We start from the raw sequence: 19,445 nt of genomic DNA, 5'->3' as shown, positions 1-19,445 counted from the left end.
TGCGTGAACAATAAGAAGGCTTAACAGGAATTATGGGGGTTGAAGTCCAACAGCCTTGTAGCTTTAACCTCGGCGTAAATCAGCAGCCGGCTCAAATCATTTAACAATGGTGTCATTTAGCAGCGGCTAAGAATGCTACGCCCAGACAGAGACCCCATATCACTGTGGCAAAGCGATATCTACCAACTGAGTAGACCACTTCATGAAGTGTATGATGACAAAATAAACGTGATACTCTCCAAAACGGTGCTCAGGACCAGGGGGAGAGCTAGAAAACTCAGCTTCATAAATGGGAAAAAACCCTCAGAAATATGGGGAAACGACAACTCAACAAATGTAAACACAACGCTACGCATGCGCGTCCCCGGGTGGACGGGCATATAGCACTTTCCCGCCTCGCGAGTGGGCGAGATGAGGCGGTGCAACGAGGAGATTTCTGATTGGCCACTTTCACCGCCCTTGACTCTGAAAGGAGGCCCCACGCGCCGCCCTGCCGGAGTTGCCACGTCAGTTGCGTTGCGCCTGCTCTTACTCGCGCCTGCGCGTTGAGAGGTTAGCTGGGGATTGCATGGAAGCCGGTAGCGTGGAGAAGCCGGAGAGTGCGCGCGACGGTGGAGAAGCGCGAGGGAAGGCTTCCGTTAGGGGGTGAGTGAGTGACGTGCACGCGCGGTGGTTGTGGGGAATTGTGACGAGGGAAACAATCCACGGGAAAAGGGGGCTCTCGTGGGCGAGACTTTTGGCCCCGGTATCTGCTTTCCCAGCAGGAGGGTGCACTCGCCGGGTAACAAGGGCGCCTCTGACCATGTGCAGAGAGTTTTCCTTTCCTCAGGGCTGAGCATGTCCGTACTAGCGTCTCGCGTCGTCCCTCCTGATCGCGTGAGCGGGAAAGTTTCCAATCCGCTTGAAGGGTCCAAGCAAGCGCCTCCGTTTGGGCGAAGAATCCACGGCTAATCCGAGGCTCCTCCAGGGTCGCCGCGGAGCGGAGGTTCGGCGAAGGGCGCCTAATCCTTAGAGGACCTGAAGACTCCCGGGTGGCCTGTGGGGCCGAGTCCCCCGCGCAGCCTGGGAGGCATCCTGGGTCTGGTAGGGTGAACCCTGGCACGCGGAGGTTTAAATTATCCTTAAAAACTATCATGACAAGGGTCGTTAGTTGCTTTCTCTCTCTCTTCCCAGACGTTTGAGAATCCGAGGGCAGCCAGATTTTTAGATGCTCGCCTCTGGTCTATCTGTAATATTAGTGTGCACAGATAGATCACATAATGCGAGCCTAGGAAAAAGGTTTCCATATCTTTTTCTGTTCCTCTAATAATTAGTTCTTACATAGCTAGTTGACTCCCAAATAATTACCAAATAAGAATGAAAATTATAGTAGACCATTCGTTTACTTTCTCAACCTCTTCTGTTGTTTGTGTACCTATGAGATGGTTCCATATCCTGCAATAAAAGTGTTACAATTGAAGGGAAGTGTTTCAAGATTATTCTTTTATCTTGTGCTGATAAATTTTGAGAGAAAAACTTAGAGAAAATGGCCAATATTCTAGAAATTTCTTTCAGATTAGAGATCCTTAAAATTATTTTCCCTATAAATATGTACTCCCTCCATGACACACAAGTCACTTTTAAAAGAGCACTTGGTTTCAAAAGTTGAATGGAAATGTGGCAATAATTAAACACTGGTGAAGAAACTGATTTTGTGGTCTTTCAATCCTGGTCTTCATTCTGTACTTAAGAGAAACTCTTCATTCATGGATCATACTGTCCTGCTTGTAATCTTCTGAGACTACATTTGTATTCTCCATTCTGTAGCTGATTAGATGTTAGTGGGTTGTAGCAAAACCTCTTCTGACCCTCCCCACCCCCCATTATACATGAGATGCTTAATTAAATTGTTGCTCAGAATGACAGGGGAGCCAGTTTGGTGAGTGGTTAAGGCCTCAGGCTAGAAGCCAGGAGACTCTGAGTTCTAGTCCTGCCTTAGGCAGAAAGCCAGCTGGGTGACCTTGGGCCAGTCACTCACTCTCAGCCCTAGGAAGGAGGCAATGGCAAGCCATTTCTGAAAAGTCTTGCTAAGAAAACAGCAGGGACTTGTCCAGGCAGTCTCTGAGAATCAGACACAACTGAACAGATTAAAGAAAAAGAATGACAGTAAACTGGTTCTTACATTCAAGTTTAGTTTGAAAGGTTGTCTGAATGTCAAATCTTTTGTGCTTTACTGGTAGCGATCAAAGGAATGATGACATCGTCTTACCTATTTCAAAGTCCTCTCAAATATTGCTACTATAAAATCTCTTTCAACCTCCGTTCACATTAAAAAATAATTGGTGCAATTTGCATCAGTTTCTGTCATTTGCATAAAGACATTGTTGAACATGTGTGCATGCACATGAACTTTTTCCGCAGGGATGATATTTAAATTTCTAGGTTGTCCAACTCCAAATGATTGTGGGCAGCTTTGGAAAATTAAAAGAACAACAGTACTGTACAAACACAAATTTCCACAAAATTAAACATTCAGGGAAACAAAACCACCTGTCCATATCCCCCACCAACTCATGGGGCCTGTCCATTTAATCAGGGTGTGCTTACCTGGGATTTTTGCTCAGGGAGTGTGCTAATCAGATAATGCGTAACTGTAGTAGTCTAATAAGCATAAGTGCGCATGCACACACATTCATTCAAATTTTGTTACCACCCATCTCCCCCAAAAGGGACTCTGGGCAGTTTATATGTTTCCTGTCTGTGTTGGGGTATTAGGGTGGGTGCATACGTGCTACATCTCATTGTGCATGCTTCTCTCAGTTGTGTTACTGCGTGTGTGAACATGTATGTATTGGGATGTATGGGAAGAGTGCGTCACATGTTGAAGAAAGGCTTAGAATGGAGGACGTGGTACTACTGTATACTGAGGAGCTGCCTCCCATAGGGCTGCATTGGGATTTTTTTTTTTAATTTCTTTTCCTCCCATGCCCCCCCTCTTTTAATTCAGTCTTTCTTTGACTGGTGTCTCCTGCCACACTAAATGTTGTCCTAGTCTGTTTTCAGAAGTAGATAGTCCTAACTTTTATGTAATATTTTTCCAACATCCAGATGGGTTGGAAAGAATGAAAATGTAGTCCTGTGTAGAAGTAAGGTTCAGAGAGGCTTATTCCTAAATAGGTGAGGAGGAAAACTACAGTCTAACTTTTTTTTTTAACACCTTAAGTCATTCTTAACTCTTGGTGACCACCTGGACAAGTCCATGAAACTTTCATGGCAAGATTTTCAGAAGTGGTTTGCCCTTGCCTTCTTACTGAGGCTGAGTGAGTGGCTGGCCCAAAGGCACCCAGCTGGTTTTGTGTCTAAGGCAGGATTAGAACTCAAGTCCCCAGGTTTCTAGCCTAGTGCCTTAAACCACTACACCAAACTGACTCCCAGTTTAATATTACCTGTTTCTTTCTTTTGAAAATAAATTTATCTTGACTAGATAGTAGGTATTAAATATAATTTGCAGTGTGTTCAAAGTCCTTGCTATACAAAATAATTTTGTACAGCAGAATTATTATATATATTATGGTGCTTATAATAAAAATGCTTATAATATATAATATATAAAATACATATTTTGCATATATAATTTTGCTTCAGAGGGAACCCCATAAGCCTTATTATCAAAAAAATTGGACAGTGCTTGGAATGTTTAAACCTGAGATCCTGTTATATTTTCAGTTTAACGGATCTATCTAATGACAAAGTAAATACTGCATTAACTTTTTGTTGCACCATAGCCATCCTTGTCCACCTTTAAATTACTGTAGTCTGGGTTTTTTTTTATTATATTTGGATGGAATGTATCATAGTTTAATATTTTGTTAACTAAAGACAAAAATGAGCTAGCATAAACAGGAGAAGCAGAGTAGCCTCATATCATTGCTCTTTCTCTGCACAGAGACTAGTTCAAATGATCCTTTATGTATTCTTTTACATACATCGTGTTTCTTAACCAGAATTATATGCTGATTTGAAAAGGTTTTGCATGAAGTAAAGTGATCGGTGGAGATACAGTGAAGACTGTTCTGTGAATTGAAATATGTTTGTGAATTGCCTTGAATGACAGTGTTTTAAAAAGATAATGTAGAAACTAAATGCTAACAGTCCCTCCCCCCTCCAATTTTACAATATTGGCAAATGTGTGGATGAAGGTGTTACTCGCTTTTCATACTTCTGTTGTAATTTCAGTTGCCATGATGCCTGCTGCAATAAAAAAACCCGACAGCACACCAATGTATGATCCTCACCTTCTTCAAGAACTGGATTGGACCCAGAACACTGTGATGTTTTCTCCGGCTATTTCTCCTGAGGATCCAGGTGATGGTTTAGTTCTGAGACCTCTTTGCAGTGCTGACATCAACAAAGGTACTTACTTGCTTACTTAGAACTCTTTTTCATGATTGAATTAAATGGGAATGATTGGGTGATGTGTGTCAAATTACATGTTTTACTGACATAGAACTTAAAATTGCTAGGATCTATTAGCAGAGTAAAGGGAACATGCTTCAAAGGAGTTGTTCTCTTCATCCAAGGAAAATTCAGAAACAATTCAAATAATAAAAACTTTGAGTGGGGAAGAGTAAGCTTTTGAAGCTGAGAGTATGCAGTTAAAAGATATAACAGGATCTGAATATTCTGACTTTGTTTGACTGGATATTCCTAATCCCTAATATATTGACGTGATAGTTAACAAAAGAATGAGCATGAAGTACAGTGGCCACAGACACTGCTGTTGCAGAAGTTGGATGCATTTGAAGATTAGTTGCTGCTTGGAAGAGGGTGTTTGCCTGGTGAATTTAACTTTATAATTCCTAAATAGGCCTTTTTGCTACTATCCAGATATCTTTTTTTCTTGACTCCATTTTTCTTGATTCTTGATGTTTCCCTTTTTTCCTGTCCTGTCCTGTGTAGCTATCCCTTCCTTGTGTCTTATATTCATCCACGGTTTTTTTCCTTCTTTTTGCTTTTCCTTGGGGGACAGCATGTGTGTGTGTACAAATACATGTTTCCCTGTGTGATAAAAGTTTGTCGGAATAGTTGGTAAATACAGATGGGAATCCATTAATTTTGTAAATGAAGTACTTTATTTTACAGGTAATTAATTCAGGTAATATTATAAACCTTTTGTCCTTTCTTTTAGAGTGTGGCTTTTATACGAGTGTGTCATGTGCACATATTGGAAAAAAGGAGAAATCTGTTAGTTTCAGCTGAAGTTGGCAATCCTATATTGAGAAGATGGGCATTTCATAGTATTGCCTGTTTATAAATGCTTTTTTGCCTACTCCTCCTTTTGTGTGGGGAGGGTGCATCTTCCTTTTGACAAATACGGGGTTTCTGGAATCTACTAATAAGTTCATATTAAGTAGCTCAACCACTCTGTTGTCTTGGTTTGGTCTAGATGTCACAAGAAGTCATAGGAATAAATCTAATTGATATTGAATGAAAAATAGTCAAAACATAGTTTTAGACTCCTAAATGTTACTTTGATTAAGTTTTATAAGAACAGCAAGATAGATTATTTTGGATTGAAGCATTTAAGTGTACTTTCTGCATCTTTAAATATTTTGTGGGGTTTATTATTATTATTATTATTATTACTCAAATTTTGCTACTGCCCATCTCCCCCGAAAGAGGGACTCTGGGTGGTTTACAACAAAATTAAGACTACAATAATAAACAACCACGGTCTTATAAAAGCAATTTAAAAATATAAAATACAATATAAATAAGTATAAAATCCAAGAGGTTAAAAATTCTGATCAGGTGGGAGGGGGTCTAAGTCATGAGCCAACCCCATGAATGGTTGCCCACCTTCCCACCCCACACAAGATGGCAGAACCAGGTTTTCAGGGCCCTTGTCATGAGTACTGATGGCGAGCAGGAGGGGGCCTCTATCCAGGGGGGAAAACCCATGCGTAGTACTGAGGAATTAAGCAGCCATTCAAAGAGACACAGATCAGACCCGCTTTAACTTTCAGGGTTTATCTGTCTGGGTTTTTCCCACGCTTCTTCAGTTTGTTAGGATTTTCTGTCTTATGTAGCAGTAATAAACACTAGAGACCTATTCCTCGTCTCAGCGTGATTCCTGACTGTTAGGACATCCCTCCTGAAGGTCAGAAGTGAAGGCGCCTGCCTCACCTCTGGGGGCAAGGTGTTCTGAAGGGCGGGGGCAACTGCAGAGAAGGCCCGCTTCCTGGACCCCGCCAGATGGAATTCTCTTATCAACGGGGTCTGTAACATGCCCTCTCTGCCTGACTGGGTGGGGCGGGTCGATGTTGTGGGGATGAGACGGTCCCTCAGGTAGCTTGGCCCCATGCCATGTAGGGCTTTAAAGGTCATAACCAACACCTTGAATTGGGCCCGGAAGCAAACTGGCACCCAGTGCAGCTCACGCAGTAAAGGTGTTATATGTGCCAATCTAGGGGCACCAAAAATAACCCGCGCAGCTGCATTCTGGAGCAGCTGAAGCTTCCAGATACTCTTCAAGGGTAGCCCCATGTAGCGCACATTGCAGTAATCGATAACAGGAGATGACGAGGGCATGAGTTTATTACTGTTGTTTTGTGGAAAGTTCATGGTTGTTCTACTCATTTGCAGGATTTTATTTTCATTCTATGCTCTACTGATGGCTTTGCCTAAGGGCATTCTAAAATATGAAAAATTATTATTATTATAGGCTTTTTAAAAGTTCTAAGTCAACTGACTGACACTGGAGTTGTTAGCCCTCAGCAATTCCTTGGTGAGTATCTCGTTAATTTTTTGCTGTTTGGAGGAATAGAAAAGGAAAGTTGGGTTCAGTGGCAGAGGTCTTTCAGTGATTAACTCCTTAAGATATCACTTTTAGAAGTTTGGACAAGTAGTTCACATAACCCCTTAAAACCTCTCCAAAGCAGGACAAGTTGTCCTGCATTTTGGTCATGGGTGGAAGGGGATAAAACACCTATTTTGCCCACAACTCACCTGCAAATCAGGTCTAAAACTTTACCCATTCTCATTCTCTATGCTGCAGGTGGATTGTGGATGTGAGGGATCAATTGTCCCATAGGTTCCATAACTCTGGCTTAGGTAGAAACTGAAGCAATTATGTCATTTGTGGGCAGTCTGCCAGTTTGACCATGTGTCAGTGCACATGCTTGCCTTTCCCAAAGAATCCTCTCACAATCCTATTCATCTGCTTGTCCCAGTTCAGGTGCAGTGCATCCTGAGCTAGCAAGTATGACAGAGCTGCAAGAAAGCCTGATACTGAGGAACTGTTGAATCCATTACCAATAGTATTCGTATTCCTGCCTACATTTCCACAGAAAACTTCGAACACATGCGGAATTCTGGGGACTACTATGTTACAGTTGTGGAAGATACTAATCTAGGAGAGATTGTAGCTACTGCAACCTTAGTCATAGAACATAAGTTCACTCACTCATGCGCAAAGGTATGTACACTGAAGAAAAAGTATGCAATCATGAATAAATTCTGGAACTCTTACCTTTAAATGGTATTAACTTATTTTCAGAGGGGCAGAATAGAAGATGTTGTTGTAAGTGGAGATTGCAGAGGAAAACAGCTTGGGAAACTGTAAGTAATTATTGATAATTGTGATTGTTTATCATTTAAGAACTATTTAAGAACTATTAAGGGATGCCTAGATGCTTTTTAAATGCTAACAAAGTTCTGTGAGCACACACGTTCTGTATGTCAAGCATCTCTTTCATAAGACTGCTGGTGATAACTTGGTATACAGGTAGCATTTTTCAAGCACCCCATTCCTTCCAGCTGCTTCCCTTCTGGGAATCAGGGTTCCAGTCATCCAAGGTTTACTTTATGCTGATGGCCTAAAATAAGCTGCATTTCCCTAATTTATTTTGAAGGAAGCTTGTAGGGTCTAAAAAACATTATTGGAAGTAATGCTGGGAGCCAGTGCATTGATTTCCACTGGTTCACTTTTTAAAAATTAATTTTTCCAAGTAATATTTTAAGGGAGGTAGAGAGCCAATTTCTTCAGCTATGTCTGTCACACTTAGCTAGTTTTACAGGATCCTGTCTCTTCCCTTCTCTCTGCTTTTACTCATCTCTGAGACAGGGATAGAAAATGGGAACTATCATTTGGTAGCAGTAGCACTGGGGTATAAATACAGGTTTGCCCGCTTACTGGATGCAGACTCAAATAACTGTCCTCACATCCTTCTGCAAAACTAATTTTATTTCCATTTATTGTCTTTTTTAAAGATTGATGTCAACTCTTACATTGCTAAGCAAGAGACTAAATTGCTACAAAATTACTCTTGAGTGTCTGCCAAAAAATGTAGCTTTCTATAAAAAGTTTGGATACTCAGTATCTGAAGAAAACTATATGTACCAAAGGTTCTTCAATTAAAGAATTTCCTGCTGTCATCTCATTTAATCAACTATTGGTGGAGGAGCTTGTACTACTGACTTCTCTTTACAGAAAGCAAATTCCCTGCAAATAAATAACGAATACTAGATATGAGACTATGCTGCAGACTTTGATTTTGGGTTTCCTTGGTAACAAGGAAACCTATTGTAAGAAGTTTCCTATTCAGCCAGTACATTGTTTTTGATAGCTAGGACGTGAGCCATCTTTGCAAGGTAGGGATGGTTTATAGCCCAAAGTAAATTTTAATTTTATGGGGTTTTTTCTTGCCTTGTATTTTTCTGTATTGCGCTGCTTTTTGTTGGCAGCTAAACAGTGACTAGTATGTTAGGACTGTTTTTGTAATTTTTTCTCACAAGGAAAAAACCTACAAGGTTTACCATTTATGTTGACCTTTAATGCACTTCAAAATGGATAATCCCCAGTATAGATGTGTAGTTTGGTTTTATTGGTTCTATTGCATTTGCAATGGAGAGGAATTATTACAAGCAGGATTCTGTGCTTGGGCTGATAAACTGAAATACCTCATATTAGCCTTTTCCAACCTGGTGCCCTTTAGATATGTTGAACCAAAGGTCTTATCCCCAGGCATTACTGCTTCCCAAAACATTGGTAACGCTGCTTTGAACCATGTCATGAATTGAGGCAAAACTTGGATATGAAAAATGTATCAATTATTTAAAATATACTTCAAAGTATTGTCACCTTTATGGCTGTACAATGTATGGTTTCACAGAAGGATTTTGTGCTTGAACTCTTATTTGCCTTATGTATAATTACTGTCTGTTAATATACTCAGTAGATCCTATAAAATCCTGATTTTTCATTATGCTTTCATTTTTGTTTTAGAAGGAATAATTTAGCACTTTGTTTCATTATATGCACAACATGTTAGCTCATCCACCCTCTAAAAATAATCAGGGCTATATCCAAAGTGGGCCCTGTTTGACTAGTTTTTGAAAGAAAGTCGCTGAAGTATAAGGCACCCATATGCCCTTAAAACTTTTCTTAAAAATGCAAAATTCTTGCTGTACTATGAGCGCTTCAAAAGGAATGCAGGTAGGCCACAAGTGTGGCACTTTTTGCACCCCTGCATATTATTGGATGGTAACAAGAACAACTCCTCTCCCCCTTTAATCCTAAAGGGAAGAACTATAGTGGGCATTATAAAGGAGATTATATAGTAGTAAGGAAGTCTTCTATAATTATTAGCTTTAAAAAATTATTGAATCACAGATAGCTACAAAAAGTTGGGATAGTCATTCCATTTCATATTTTAAGGTACTCTAATTTTGAAGATTTTTAAATCTTATTTATTCAATGTTTTAAAAATAATGTAAAACCTAAATAAATGAATTTGTGATTATTTTGATATATTGGTTTTCTTCTTGGTGCCTGTGATTATTCTGATGTATTGGTTTTCTTCTTGGTGCCAGCTGTTTTATACCTTATAATTTGGGAAATGTTATTAAAGTGCATCTGTTTTAAATAAATATCACTGGATAAAGAACATTACATTGCTTCTCAAAGCGAAAGGAGCATAATCTGCGGAGAAAGGTAACCACAAATTGAATTGCACATGCATAGTTCATTTTCTTGCTGAATGATTCTCTTAAGAACACTGTTGATTCAGTTTCACATATTAAGAGAGAAAATGGTACATGTTATGAATCTCTAATCCCACATGCCAAGAGTATCACTTTATTGGGACAGTCTACAAGTGCTGTTTAATTAATCAGTTGCACAGATTTTCTGCAAAGTATGTTATTTACAGCTGTTCCATGCTTTTCCAAATTCTGCTTTTACTGGAAGAATAGGCACATAGTCCAGCAATGTGATTATTCTGCCCCCACCCAGAGTAGAATAATCAATGCTTCAAGTTCTGATTAAAACAAAATGTATCTTGCTTTTAGTTTTAAGGGGTTTTTTTTCCTACATGAACTCCTGCAACTCTTATTGCACAGACAGAAAAAGGGAAGCAATACTAGCCTTTTTTAAACTTCAAGCAACGCATCTGAAGATTTCAGTTTGGGCTGAATGGATACAGAAGAACAATGCATGCTCTACTGACCTTGAAGGTTGAATGGGATTAATGCAGTGTTTCTCAACCATGTCAGCTTTAAGATGTGTGGACTACAACTTCCAGAATTGCTGGCTGGGGAATTCTGGGAGTTGAAGTCCACAGATCTTAAAGTTGCTAAGGTTGAAAAACACTGGATTAAAGTGTTTAGTTAGCAGATACTGGTTTGTTTGTTTTTTAAAAAAGCCACCGCTTTCAATTCTCTCTGAAAAAATTGCTGATTGCTTGATTCAGGTCTCTGCAACTTGGGATCCATCAAGAGAGCTCTGAGGGATACTTCACTGGCAGCAAAGAATAACCCTGAGATATTTTTAGGGCTGGAAAACAAAAAATGAAATACTGGAAAACAAGATATAGATAACTGATTATGTTCAGCTTGAAGAGTAAATAGTCAAATATCAGTATTTGCCTACTTGAACCTTTTTTGTGGATTTCCCCTAGAAAAACTGTCTTACAATGGATTCTTGCCTTTCAGCAGGAAGCCAAATGTAGACAAAAGAACATTTTATTTGGAAGAAAATCTTAGGTTTTCTGTTGTAATACATCAGTGACACTGATCCCTACTGTTTTCATTTCATGATAATCACAGCAGTAGTTCTAATCTATTTTCTGCCTGAAGCCTTAATTTGGAAAACAAAAAATACCACCCACAGTTAATTTATGTTCTTTTCTTTTGGTTTTTTTTTTTTTTTTACTAAAGACTCTTCTTATAAATTACACAAATCTTTATAAACAAATCATCTCCCAACTCATGTTTTGCTTAAGTAATAACTTTATCAATACAAATAAAGAAATTTCAAGTATGAAAAGTGCATTATTGCAATAATACCTCTTTGCAAGTCCAAAACTTTTGGGTAAAGGTAAAACTATAAAGTGTAAAAAAAACAGTAAAACAATCAGTGCCTTCTAGTCAGTCAAGGAATCCAATACCTTAAAAATGTTGCCTGGTATGCTGAAGGAACAGGTTTGCATAAGGAAGTTGGACTCATCTTCCATTTTTAAATTTGTATCTGGTGGTTCATCTTGCCAAGATTAGAAGCTGCTATAAAACTTTTAACAATCAAGTCCAGGTATCTTCAGCTGTCAACCATTCTGAGCTGCTGCTTGTACACTGCTGATTTCTTCATCCTCTTCATGTGTTCGTTTTAGACTTCCTATGAAGCAGGCAGTAAAATTCAAGAGATTAGGCAATAAGAAAGATGTTTTCTAGGAAAAAAATAGTTTGATAAGAATCAGAAATTTTAAAATATTTTCATTTTATCTGGTAGACTAAAAACTCCAAAATTTATTCTACAAGGAGAAATTTGAAGCAGTTTTTTTAATACAAAAATGCCAATTTTAAACATACAAAGTAGTTAAAATATTTTAAAAACAGATACTTACTCTACTTACTGTGCAAAACTCTTGTTTTACATCTAACCCACACATTTCTCTAAAAGTTATTTTCCTCCCCCAAACTTCTGCAGAATCTCAATCAGAAGGTCTCTATAATGAAGAGACCTTAATTCATATCATAATCAACTTGCTTTTTTAAACTTTTTTAAAAATAAACTTATTAAATTTTAAGACAAGGATAAAAGCTATGAAAAAACAAAAAACTACAAAAAAAGAAACAAAGTGTGAAAACACAAGAGAGTTTTTTTTTCCCAAAATTACAAAAAGTTGTGGCTTCCGACTTTTAACAGCAAGGATATACAAAAATTTCTGTAATCAATCTCTATGTTAAACCAAACCCATATTATTTCTATAAATCATTCCACTTTAGCACATAATAAAAACCACTAAATAGTTAACTCCTTCCCCTTATATTAAAAAAAAAATTATATAGACCTAAACAACCTTCCCCCAAATGGTAACACATATTTAATTATTCCCTTCCTACTACTATTCTATACACTTCTGTCTACTACAATAAAAATCAAATTAAAAAGCACATAAATTCTGCCATTATACTTAATAGTTAACATCAATCAAACCCTTAAAGCGATCCAGATCCATTATTTAACCCTTATCCCACTTCAAAATAAACCAGAGCATTTACATATCCCCACAATGTGCAGAGCTTTTCTCTTAAAAAAATCAAACAGCCCAACTACCCCCCTCAAAAATTCCAACTTCTCAAAAAACCTCCCATACATAACGACCCCTTCTTTTTCATTGCATTCCATCAGGAAGTCAATTTCACTTATTGCTTGCAGATCTCTCCTTTAAATTTCTCCAACTCCACTATCTGATCTTCATCCAGCATCTCAATAGTAATCTCACTCTTAGAAGAAACATTTCTATCACTGTTGAATTCCTCGACTTCATCCACCACATCCCCAACTGGATGGCACATTTTAGATCTCCCATTTTCCATGATGTCCTGAATATCTTGCATAAAAGTTTGGTAGAAGTCAGAAGAAATCTGTTTAAAATCTTCCAAGTCTCATGCAGTAGATTATGGTGCCCCCTGGGAGCTTATGGAAAAGTTCCGAAATGTGTTTACACAGGCGACAGTGAGATAAGCAGACAGTTCCCCAGGGAAAGTAGAAACAGAAAGCTGAAGGTTCAAATCAGCTGATTCAACTGTAGGAAAATGCTAATATCTTCAAATTTAATACGAAAATAATAACAGGAAGACAATTGTTTACCCTCAATCCTCCTTTATATTTGGAAGGAAAATGAAGTCCAAAACTTTAAAAAGGATTTCTAAAAAGTAATCCCAAAAATAACAATAGGCACCAAGAGAACCAGCTTCTCCTTGCTGTAGAAAGCCTCTCTTAGGGTACCCGTACTTAATATATATATATATATATAAATTAGTGATTTAGAAATGGGGTGGCCAGTCCTAAGTGTCCCTTTAAGGCTACAGTGCGGCTTGGAAAATAGTGACAGCCCCGCCTCCCAGCTAAAAGCTCCTACCAGTAGAACGCAAAACACTGTTTGCGATCTTCTGGCTACAAGTAGCTGTCCGGAGGACAAGGGATGATTCCAAGCATTCTCTTTTATCGGGAGAATGTTTCTGGGCTTCAGGAAAACCTGCCTGAGCCCAAAAAAAGTTGCCATTGTCAGCTCCATCCGCTTAGCCTGCGGGCGCAGCTGCTCAGTCCACCCTTCCCCACCGGAAGCCTCACTTTTTTAAACTTTCCTTTTTCTTTTTTCCTTTTCCCTTTTTTTTTACTTCTTTACTCTGGAACGAAATATGATTATGGCAAATGGTATTTATTACTACAACTTATATGCTGCCCTATTTCTGAAGACAGTTAATGGTTTACAATATTAATATAAATATTACAGGAGAGGCTGAGTGAAGCTCAAGAAGACATAGAGATATCCAAGCCATGAAGAACTATAAAGGTGACAACCAGCAACTTGCAATGCATCCGGAAGCTAACTGGCAGCCATTGTGGCTTCCACAGTATAGGTTGCTGTTGTTGTTAGTTGCCGTCGAGTTGTTTACGACTCATGGTGACCTTATGTATAACAATGAAATGCTTGTAGTCCTCACTTAATGATGTAATTCAGACCAGAATTTCCATCACTAAGTTATGTGGTCATAAAATGCAATGTCATGTGACCACATCGCTTAGCAGTGACAATCCCAGCAGTCCCCGTTGCCGTCGTTAAGCGATTACCATGGGTCGTTAAGCGAGGGCCTCACATGACCGGGACTTGCAACTTCCTGCCGGCTTTCAACAAGCAAAGTCAATGGGGAAGCCAGCAGGAAGTTGCAAGTCCTCATCACAACAAGCTGTTCCTTAGGTGGCTAGCAAGCAGGCCGGTACGCGGGGGAGGGGGGTGCTGCGGCATGAGCACAGGAAGGCCAACGGGTAGACAGCACGGTGTGAGCACAGGAAGGCCAGACAGTGGACCTGCCAGGGGCCTGCACTCACCCTGCCACCTGGGGGCTCCTTGGGAGAAAAAGTGGCAGAAGTGACTTACCAGAGCGACTTGCAACCTTGCCTGCTGGCTTCCACACTGACTTTGCTTGTGGAAAGCCGGCATGGAAGATCACAAATGGCAATCGTGTGACCGTGGGATGCTGCAACCATTGTTAAGTGCAAGCCAGTTGCCAACCGCCTGAATCATGTGACCATGAGGACACTGCGACGGCCGGAACTTTGAGGACTGGTCAAAAGTACCACTCATTCAGCGCCATCACAACCTTGTACGGTTGCTGAATGAGTGGTCGGAAAGCAAGAATAACCTGTAGTAGTGTTACATGGGTGAACCTCCAGGTGTCCATAACTACTCAAGTTGTGCACGTTGCATCTGTTGAAGCTTTTGGATGGTCTTCAAAGGCAGTCCCATGTAAAATGCATTTTGCAACAATCCAGCCATGAGTAACTGTGCATAAGTGACTGTGAGTAAAGCCTCCTGATCCAGGAAAGACTTCAACTGGCACATAAGATGTAATTGTGCAAAGGCCACCTTGGTTGTGGCCTCCATCTGCTGCTCACTTTGCCTTTGAAGCAAACTGCCTCCTCCAAGGACCTCCAAGTTGCAGGCCAGCTTTGTCTGGGAGAGTGCAACCCCATCTAAAGCAGACTATCTGTGGACTCAATTTGCTTCGAAGTCTTCTGCCACTGTGTCTTTATAGAATTCAGTCTAAGCCTGTTTTTTCCCATCCAGACCATAACAGTCCCTAGCCATTGGGTCATGACCTGGCCCAGAGTGGAGATATATAATGAAGTATTATCAGCATACTGATGATACCTCATCTTATGCTAGCATATGATCTCTTCCAGCAGCTTCATGTAGATGTTAAATGGGGGAGAGGACAGAGCTCTTCAGAACCTCAATAATGAATCTGCCAAGGGCTCAACCTCTCCCCACTCATTGTTGCTGACTGGAAATGACCACTCAGGAAGAGAGCAGTCTTTCAACCCAGAAGAATACCTTGGGCAATGGTATCAAATGATGCTGAAAAGTCCAGCAGAAGAGTCATACTCATCCCAATCCTGAACAAGGTCACCAACAAGAGTGACCAACAGTTTTAGTCCAGCGCCCAGAATGAGAAAGGTCCAGATAAACTAGATCATCTAGTGGTAACTGTAGTCCAACCACTCTCCCTAAAAGAGTTGAGAGTTAGCTAGGTGAAGAGTTGTTTTCTTGAGGAGGGAACACACTACTGCCTTGATCAAGGAAGGAGGCACCACCTCTTTCCTCAAGAATGCAGTTTCCAGTTCCTGTACCCAGCTTGTCGTCACCTACTTGGCTGCTTTCACCAACTAGGAAGGGTAATCTAATCCACAGGTCGCAGAGATTAACAGCACAGAGAACTTCATCTACTACTGATCCTGCTTGTTTTCCCAATAGGCCCAGTCGCTTTAAACAATATTGGTTGGTGGCTATCTGTAGATGCAGCAACAGTAGAAAAGTAAGCTCACTTTAGTGCTCTTAAAACCATGGTATAAACTCAAAGATAAGCTCTTACCTATGTTTAATCATTATCACACCACCTTCATGTTTCTAGAAGGTAATTCCCTCATAAATTAACAGTGGATATCCTAAGAACATATGGCCCAAGTGGAAAAAAGATACACTGTAGCTGTAGCTATACACAAAGATCTCACCTGTACTAACTGAGAGTGATCGCTCCAGCTGCCGAGGTGACATCATCTGAATAGTTAACTTTGCTAGATAGATGGCTTCATATTCCTAAAACAAGAAGACCTGAATGATTATACAAAAACTGACATGAATCTGTCTGTGTCAGGACCCTGAGACAAAAAAGCAACCACTGGAAGAACCAACCAGAGCACAGATATTACAAGTCAGGGAAACTGAAATATTTCAAGGAACAGAGCAACTGAGATTTGGATGCAGGGGAGAGAAGGAAGCAATTTGTTTCCGCTTGATTAAATTAAATTTAGAGTTAGGAAAAAAAACACAGTGGCTTCTTCTCTGGAGGAAGACTTGATCTCCTGTATCTCTTTACTGGAATATTTTTAATGAAAGGAGAACAGTTGGGCAAGTAGAAGCTGATTTGCAGATATACAGACGAACACAGCTCAAACAAGTACCAATATGCTACCTGAGCTGGAATCGGAGTATTTGAACACGGGACATGAAAGAATGAAAGCTGTGGTTCAAAGAACTTCTAGAGCCATGGAAGATGGAAGCTCATGGGTGGTTGTTCCAGAATCTTCAATATCTCTGGCGATATATTATACTTTAGAGATGTTATTAATAATCATGAACTCCTTCCTTCCTTCATTTATTTGATTTCTATAGCCGCCCATCTCAACAAGTGACTTTGGGCAGCTTATAACAATAAAACTATAAAACAATTAAAATAATTACAATTAAAACAGTTAAAATATAAAATAAATACAAAATAAATATACATGGCTGCCAAGTGAGCAATGCATGGATGTTAATACAGCCAAGAGATGGGACCATCCACACGCTTGAGGTCCCAGGCCGGGGCACAAAGCCAGGTCTTCATGGCCTTATGAAAGGCCAACAGGGTTGGGGACATCCTAATTTCTGGAGGGAGGATGTTCCTGGGGGCAGGCGCTATAGAAGAGAAGGCACTCCTTCTAGTTCCTGCCAACTGACACTCCCTGGCTGACGGGACCCGCAGCATACCCAACCTACTAGATCGAGTTGGATGGGCAGAAACAACTGGGAGAAGGTGGTCCCTTAGGTAATCCGGCCCCAAGGCATGAAGGGCTTTAAAGGTGACAACCAGCACCTGGAATTGCACCCAGAAGCACACCAGCAACCAATGCAGCTCACGTAGCAGTGGTGTTACATGTGTCGAGTACCCAACACCAGTTACTATCCATGCAGCTGCATTCTGCACCAGTTGAAGCTTCTGAATGCTCTTCAAGGGCAGCCCCATGTAGAGTGCATTACAGTAGTCCAGACAGGAGGTCACGAGGGCATGAGTGACTGTGAGCAAAGCCTCTCGGTCTAGGAATGGGTGCAGCTGGCACACAACCCAAAGGTGCGCAAAGACCCTCCTAGCCACGGCTGCCACCTGCTCTTCGAGCAGGAGCCATGAGTCTACGAGGACCCCCCAATTGTGCACTGGGTCTGTCTGGGGCAGTGCAACCCCATCCAGGACGAAAGGTGGAAAAACCTTAGCACCGGGAGGTCCACAAACCCAAAGCCACTCAGCCTTGCTTGGGTTGAGTCAAAGCCCACTGCACCCCATCCAGGCCCTTACGGCCTCCAGGTACTGGGTCAGGACATCCACAGCATCACTCAGGCAGTCTGGGGTAGAGATATAAAGCTGAGTATCATCAGCATATTGATGGTATCTTACCCCAAACCGTCGGATCACCTCCCCCAATGGTCTCATGCAGATGTTAAATAGTAGAGGGGAGAGAACCGAGCCCTGAGGCACCCCACAGAGTAGGAGATGTGGGCTGGACCTTTCCCCCCTTATCAACACTGACTGGAACCGACCCCGGAGGTAGGAGGAGAACCAGCACAACACTGTGCTGCCCACCCCCAACTCCCGAAGCTGGTCCAGAAGGATACCATGATCGATGGTATCGAAGGCCGCTGAGAGGTCAAGAAGAGCGAGAATGGTTGCACTGCCCCCATCCCGCTCCCGCCAGAGGTTATCTAAGAGTGCGATCAGTGCCGTCCCAGTCCATAACCCGGCCTGGACCCTGACTGAAAAGGGTCCAGATAATCCGCTTCATCCAGGGTACTCTGCAGCTGCCACATGACCACTCTCTCCACAACCTTCCCCAAAAAGGGGAGGTTGGAGACTGGATGAAAACTGTCCAGACTGGTTGGGTCGAGTGATGGCCCCTTGAGGAGAGGATGCACCACCACCTCCTAAAGAGCCGGCGGGAGCACCCCCTCTCTCTAAGAGGAATTAACCACTGCCCAGACCCAATCACATGCCTCCTCCTGGGCAGCCTTGACCAACCAGGAAGGCCACGGATCTAATACAGAAGTGGCCGAACTAGTAGCTGCAAGGGCCCTGTCCACTTCCTCAGGTGCAACCAGATCAAACTCCCCCCAGATAACCATGCCAGACTTTGCCCCCGTATCCTCCACTGGCTCTGCCTGAAAGCTGGAGTCCAACGTAGAGCGAGTGCGAGCAACTTTATCCGCCAGACGCACAGCATATTCCTCACAGCGACCCTGCAGATGGAGCTCAGTATTACTCCCTCTGAGGAGGGACTGAGTCACCCAAAATAGGGCCGCTGGACGGCTTTCTGCAGATGCAATAAGGGCAGAGAAATAACCATGTTTCGCCACCCTTACCATCATGAAGTAGGCTCTAATAGTGGCTCTAGCTTGTGTTCGGTCGTCTTCGCTCCCCGTCTTCCACCAGTGGCGCTTCAGGTGTCTCTTAGCCCTCTTAAGCCTCCTCAACTCCTCCGTAAGCCATGGGGAGCCGCAGGAGCCATGGGTACGGAGAGGCCACTCAGGCACGATCCAATCCAAGGCCCTGGCCGCTCCCTCATTCCATGCGGCCACCAAGGCCTCAGTTGGACCGTGCAGCAGACTTCCCAGAACCCCGAGCTCCCTCTGAAACCCAACTGGGTCCATCAGTCCCCTGGGGCGGGCCAATCTAAGAGGCCCAGCTTCTCTGCAGAGGGGGGTAGCACCAGAGAACTGGAGGTTCACCAGGCAGTGATCTGACCATGACAGGGAAGAAACCACGATCTCCCCCAATTTCAGAGCACTCTGCCACTGCTCCGACAGAAAAACCAGGTCAGGTGAATGACCACCATTGTGTGTCGGGCCCTGGATTACTTGGGACAGGCCCATGGCTGTCATGGTAACCATGAACTCCTGAGCTACCTCCGACCCCACCCCCAAGGAAGGCAGGTTGAAATCCCCCAAGACCATAAGCCTGGGGAACTCCACCGCCAACCCGGCTACGGAGTCAAGGAGCTCAGGCAGGGAGGTTGCCACACAGCAGGGAGGCTGGTACAACAGCAACAGTCCCAGCTGATCCCTAGAGCCCAACTTAACAAACAGGGTCTCGCA

At 41.9% G+C, this 19,445-nt stretch overlaps 3 protein-coding genes across 6 annotated transcripts in view; 1 reads left to right on the top strand and 2 right to left on the bottom strand.

The window, feature by feature from the left end:
- The window catches only part of PTGER2 (prostaglandin E receptor 2), a 449,149-nt gene that overhangs the window by 223,853 nt on the left and 205,851 nt on the right, over positions 1-19,445 (bottom strand). The gene's annotated exons all lie outside the window — the stretch shown is intronic.
- On the top strand, positions 493-9,154 carry GNPNAT1 (glucosamine-phosphate N-acetyltransferase 1). 3 transcript variants are annotated; one of them, XM_063290546.1, is made up of 6 exons: positions 493-645; positions 4,216-4,392; positions 6,704-6,766; positions 7,329-7,456; positions 7,538-7,599; positions 8,251-9,154. In XM_063290546.1, exons 2-6 carry the CDS (start codon positions 4,221-4,223, stop codon positions 8,396-8,398), a joined length of 573 nt encoding a protein of 190 aa, XP_063146616.1. In that variant the 5' UTR covers positions 493-645; positions 4,216-4,220; the 3' UTR covers positions 8,399-9,154. The 3 variants fall into 3 exon arrangements, with proteins under 3 accessions (XP_063146616.1, XP_063146615.1, XP_063146614.1); XM_063290545.1 differs by lacking the exon at positions 493-645 and adding an exon at positions 1,065-1,083; XM_063290544.1 differs by lacking the exon at positions 493-645 and having other exon boundaries at positions 3,872-4,392.
- STYX (serine/threonine/tyrosine interacting protein) overlaps positions 10,017-19,445 on the bottom strand; it is a 33,022-nt gene continuing 23,593 nt past the window's right edge. Inside the window, exons 10-11 of one of the 2 annotated variants that reach the window (XM_063290535.1) lie at positions 16,055-16,139; positions 10,017-11,702 (exon numbers count right to left, since the gene is read on the bottom strand). In XM_063290535.1, the coding sequence (XP_063146605.1) occupies positions 11,680-11,702; positions 16,055-16,139 (108 nt within the window). In that variant the 3' untranslated portion in view covers positions 10,017-11,679. The remainder of the gene's footprint in view (positions 11,703-16,054; positions 16,140-19,445) is intronic. The other variant, XM_063290534.1, reaches the window with a different exon arrangement.

Source organism: Candoia aspera, chromosome 1 (assembly GCF_035149785.1).
Source record: "Candoia aspera isolate rCanAsp1 chromosome 1, rCanAsp1.hap2, whole genome shotgun sequence".
Taxonomy (NCBI): Eukaryota; Metazoa; Chordata; class Lepidosauria; order Squamata; family Boidae; genus Candoia; species Candoia aspera.
This window is presented reverse-complemented; position numbering and strand designations above follow the sequence as displayed.